The 5,692-nt window shown below is 31.9% G+C and overlaps 1 protein-coding gene across 1 annotated transcript; it reads left to right on the top strand.

Annotated features, from left to right (window-relative positions):
• Positions 1-682: 682 nt before the first annotated feature.
• On the top strand, positions 683-4,433 carry LOC141337532 (small integral membrane protein 11-like). Its single transcript, XM_073843368.1, has 3 exons — positions 683-806; positions 3,901-4,105; positions 4,184-4,433. The coding sequence occupies exons 1-2, from the start codon at positions 792-794 to the stop codon at positions 4,087-4,089; spliced, it is 204 nt and encodes a 67-aa protein (XP_073699469.1). The 5' UTR covers positions 683-791; the 3' UTR covers positions 4,090-4,105; positions 4,184-4,433.
• Positions 4,434-5,692: the final 1,259 nt, after the last annotated feature.

Here is a 5,692-nt window from a genome sequence, read left to right as displayed (position 1 = left end):
CAATGTCAAAACATTCAATAAAAGTCAATTCCAACAAATGCAAAAGAAATCTCAAAAGCTAGGGGGAGATATAAACAATTTCATAGAAATGCATTGATTAAAGGATGTACAGGCTTGCACAATTCCCATAGCTTTTTGTTTCTTTGAGGGCAATATGGTCTCACTTCATGTTTAAATGCAATAAAACATGTATTTTTACCTGACATTTTACATTTATGACATATGAATTTTGGCCATTAAAATAAAGAAATTAAACAAAAAAAAAAAAAATAAAACATGTGGGTCTGTTTATCTCTAGAGTTTTCGATAATTCTTAAAAGAACATCTTTCCACCGTTAAATAATATTTTAGTCAACACTGTCAGCAATAAAATCAAGAACATTTCAACAAAAAAAGACATAAGTTAGTTTCAAAATAAATGATGAGCACTCATGTGTTTGCAAATGCTACACCGTCTATATCTTGTAAATTCAGTTAAATAAAGCTTAGTCGGATATATTCTGTGAAGGAAATGTCTTTAACCTTGTTCGATAAGAGAAATCGGCTAGATGCATTTTTACACCGCTGATCCTGACCATTTTGAGACAACTTCCGGGCAGCTAAGCTCCGCCCACTTTAGAATGCGGTTTCATATTCGTTTCCGTTCTACCCATTAATTCGGTTTGTGTTTTTTTTTTCGACACGCCTCCAGAGGTAATTTTACTGACCCATGTGGCGAACATATAGAAAAAGCTCGAGTTGAGTTTAGTGTCGGACAGATTTACCTTCGTTCTACACAATAAAGCACCATCATGATCAACTGGAAGGTAAGTCGAATGCAACACATCACGATATATTTGACAATTCTATTGTGTCAGTATCTCGTTAGTAATAGCATACAGTCGCTACATTAACAAAAAGTACAATGGTAATACCATGTTTTGGGCATTTACTAGCAATACCACATTATTGTGAAACTACAGAGGCATTCTTTGCCGTACACTTGAGTCCTTTGTAAACACGTGTGTGTGGTAATATTTAGACCAGTGTTTCTATTTTAAATGTGTTGACATGCCTTTTATATGATGGACCCACTTACAAGAGTACCAGTAGTAGCCTACTATGATCTGTCTAAAACATGTTATTGTCACGGTAAACATTTAAAAACCTGATATTGTGTTCAAAACATATAATAATGGTATACATCTTTAAGAAAAAAAAATTAAGTGTCTTTTTCAACGAACAGCACTATATTATAATGAACACTTGTGTTTGTCTGAGAGAGAGAGAGAGAGAGAGAGAGCAGCTGCTCTTGTCATGCACAAACACTATCAGCCCAGCAGACACTTCTAGATAAATCTCAAAACTGAGGAAGTGGGGGAAGGAAGGTCTTCTTTTAGGGCAGTCCTGTCTGTGACAATAATGCTTTTTATAGACCTCTACAAATAGTTGCAGGAGTCAGTATTGTGCTGTACAAACATTTACAGTGCTAATCATAGTTGGTTCCTTTTAAGTAGAACCTTAAACTAACTTGGCTTTTATAATAAGTATTTCCAGAAAAGCATATAGTTGATTTTCTGAAATATGATCTGGTCAAACTCAAACACTTCAAGTTTGTCTAAACACTCCAGTTCTAATGAATAATGAAAATGCAATAAACTGGATATTAATAAAGTGAGTTTCTCACACAATTCTTGCATTCTTATATTCACGTAAAGCCACAAAATATTGCAGAAATCTATCAAATCCACTGATACTTACTAATGTGTGTGCTGTTGTTCATTTCCTTTCACTGAATGATGTCACTTCCTGCAGGATCATTATGACAAGGGTCTCCTTCAAAATAAATAAATAAATGTAACCCTGGACCACAAAACCAGTCCTAAGGTTGAGATTTAAGCACCATCTGAAAGATTTCCATTTGATGTATGGTTTGTTAGGATAGGACAATATTTGGCCGAGATAATATGCTAAAAAGGGTGCATATTTGCGCAAAAAAAAAAAAAAAATTGAGAAAATTGCCTTTAAAGTTGTCCAATTGAAGTTTTTAGCAATGCATATTACTAATCAAAAATTAAGTTTTGATATATTTACAGTAGGGAATTTACAAAGTATCTTCATGGAATATGATTTTTACTTAATATCCTATTGATTTTTGGCATAAAAGAAAAAAATGATAATTTTGACCCATACAATGTATTTTTGGCTACTGCTACAAATATACCCATGCTACTTAAGACTAGTTTTGTGGTCCAGGGTCAAAAATAGATAACAGAATGGAAAGTGATATTAAGTATTATTATTTGGGAAATCTGCTCATCACTTAAACAATATTCACAAGAAAGCATGTAATGTTTGCAAATGATTCCCTTTGATATTTGTAACATTTTTTTGTCTTTGATTTTTAGCAAAAGAAAAACTTAAGTAGTAAAATATTACATTTGTGTTCACTTCATAGTAATTTTGTCATAAAAGCAAACAAATTATGATTTACTTTTTGTGATTTTTTTTTATTTTTTATTTTTTTTATTTTTTTCAGTATATTAAAGCATGTATCACTTTAGTATCAGTCACCACTGTCATCAAACCAGTGTTATTTTAGTATTATTTATATACGGTTGTGTAATGTTTTCTATATTTTCAGTACTTGTTATAGGTTTTAATAATTTTGTTATGTGCATTTATCATTTTTTTTTTGTTTGTTTATGAAACATTTCAATTAAGCTTTAATTTCTGTTTCAGTTTTAATACTTTTACTACCTAAACAAGGCAACATTTCTACTTTGAGCTAATATTTAATATTTATGGTACTTCATTTGAGCTTTATTTCAATGACTGAAATTATATACACTGTAAATAAAAATGCAAATACAAATTTTTAGTTAGCAATACCAACACTGCATCAAACGGAACGATTAAAGTAACTTACTATGCAATATATTTTTTAATGAGATTGCATATTCAGGTATGATGATTTTAGAGTTATTAAAGGGGTTTCTTGTGTTGTGACTAGGGATGCACCGAATGTTCAGCCACCGAAATTATTCAGCCGAAAATAGCAAAAAAAAAAAGCTCTTTCGGTGTTCGGAATAAGCGAAAAGACTGAATAATGACATGATGCGATCAAATAGAGGTGCGCACTAATGCAGCAAATATGTCTGCGGTGTGGAAGCATTTAAAACGGTCCGAAAAGACAACGAGAGACTATTTAGTACCACAGCACATGTCTTTAATCAGAAGAGGAAGGGGTGGTTGTTGGTTATTGTATTATAACCCTTAGCCAGGGGTCTGCTGCTGTCAGCAAAAAGTAGGACTGAGGTCTTCTTGTGCGTTTCCGCCAAAATAAAAGTCAATTTTACTGTTGTTCTGTAAAATAAAATAAAGTAATACACAGATAATGATAACATCATTACAACAGCTCTATTAATACATTTATTAGAACATTTGCACATCGTGTTCATATTTGGATCTGTAATTTTGTAATGTTTTAAAAGTCTCTTCTGTTCAGCAAGATTGCATTTATTTGTACATTTAAAAAAAAAGCACATGCCTGATTTAAACAGGGGGTCTAAAAATGTCTAAAAAAAAAGTATAATTTTACTAACTTATTAATTTTAAGTAAAATTGTGCTTTGTTGGTAGGCTATAATGTCTACTAGAATGTTAAAAATCTTCAGTGTTAAGTAAATATTTTTAAATTGTTGTTTTGTAATTACTTTTAATTCTTTGAAAAGCAAGACAAAACTGTAAAAAGCACATTTTGGCTATTTAATTTATGCAATGGTGAAAAAAAAAAATGTGGGGAAAACACTTCGGCCCAGTGTTTCACTTTGTTTGGTTTTTGCTTTCGGCCAAGAATTTTCATTTTGGTGCTTCCCTAGTTGTGATTGTCATACTCATGTTTATAAGCGTGTGTTCTCAGGCTCTGGATAATGTGCCGGTGCTGCTGTACATCCTGGCACTGAAGACGCTCGTGTTGTGTTTGGCGTTTGCTGGAGCGAAGATCTACCAGAGTAAGAAAGCAGAAGCTGCTCTGAAACTGCAGATGGAGAAGAAGAAGCAGCTCGCCCTGCAAACGCAGGAGCTCATCGATAACAAGAAGGACGACTGACGTGTGGGAAAAACGGGTGAATAAACGAGCCATTGACATGTGAAGACAAATGTGAGCATGTGGTAGTCTGTTAAATGCTGTGTTTGTGTTGCAGGAGTGCTGTCAGTGTGATGTGTGGATTCAGATGTTAAAGCAGATGTATCCGTCTATCGTTCAACTACACAACATGGACTGCTGCACAAGTCTTGTTTTTTATATGCCGTTTTTATTTATTATCTCTGATGTTTGTAAATAAAAATGTTTTTTATATCTATATCCATTTATTCTGTGTTCATAATTGAAATAGTTCAGAATTATGGATATATGTATTGTATAATAAACTGGGTATAAAAGACATCATCATATTTTTCTGGATGTACTTGTATTATGTAAAGAGTTCCATGCATGACCAGCAGGCGTTGCTATAAAGATCCTCTTGTTGCTGCAGAACTGAAATATGAGCAGGACAAGGTTACATCGATCTGTTAACCTATACCTCATGCCTTCTGGAAAAGAACCTGCTAGAAATGACACTTAATGTAGATGAAACCGTGTTTAACATGCTTGAGGTTTTGAAACCTGGAACCAAAATCAGTTTAGGAAATTCGATTACATTTGGATAAATCTAGAGGATATTTCACCCCAGAACCAGAAGTAGAATATTATACACAATCTTATTTATTAAATATTTTAATTTCTTTAATTATTGAATATTTTACATTATACTTTATACGTTTATACAATATACTCCAACATGATTGACATGCAAACATACATATATAGATCATATATAATCCTACCTGCATTACCACTCAAAAGTTTGGGATCAGTAAGAAATAAAAATACAGAAAAAAAAAAACCATTCTTCTATTTTAACATACATTAAAAATCTAATTTATTTCTGTGAACAAAACTAAATTTTCGGCATCATTACTTCAGTCTTCAGCGTTACATGATTCTTCAGAAATCATTCTAATATACTGATTTATTATCAGTGCTGGAAACAATTTCTTGCTTAATATTTTTAAAAACACTAAATAACGCTTTTTTCAGGATTCTTTGATCAATAAGAATGTAAAAAGAGCAGCATTTATTTAAAATAGAAATCTTTTCTAACAATATACACTATTGTTCAAAGGTTTGGGGTCAGTCAATTTTTATTCTTTCTTTTTTGAAAGAAATTAAACTGATAAAAAGTGACTAAATGCTTATCTTTTTATTCATCAACATCAACAAATCCTAAAAAAGGATCACATGTTCCAAAAAATGTTTGGTATAGCACAACTGTTGCCAACAATGATAATTTTAATAATAATGATTTCTGAAGGATCATGTAAGTAATGGCTGATGAAAATTTAGCTTTGCATCACAAAAATGCATGCATATTTTAAATAGAAACCATTATTTTATATTGTAATAACATTTTGCAGTATTTGCATTTCTCTGTATTGTTTGATAAATTGATGAGCATAAGAGACTTATTCAAAAAACACTGCATGTCTTACTGATCCCAAACTTTTGTGCGGCAGCATACATCTATACTGATTCATTAAAAGTGTCACAATGCAAATCTTTATACATTGTAAAATATTTTTCTTTGTGGTGAAATAACAGGCAGATAAAT

The sequence above is a fragment of the Garra rufa genome, chromosome 6 (assembly GCF_049309525.1).
Source record: "Garra rufa chromosome 6, GarRuf1.0, whole genome shotgun sequence".
NCBI classification, from domain to species: Eukaryota; Metazoa; Chordata; class Actinopteri; order Cypriniformes; family Cyprinidae; genus Garra; species Garra rufa.
The sequence above is the reverse complement of the archived record's forward strand: the minus strand, read 5'-3'. Positions and strand labels throughout refer to the sequence as shown.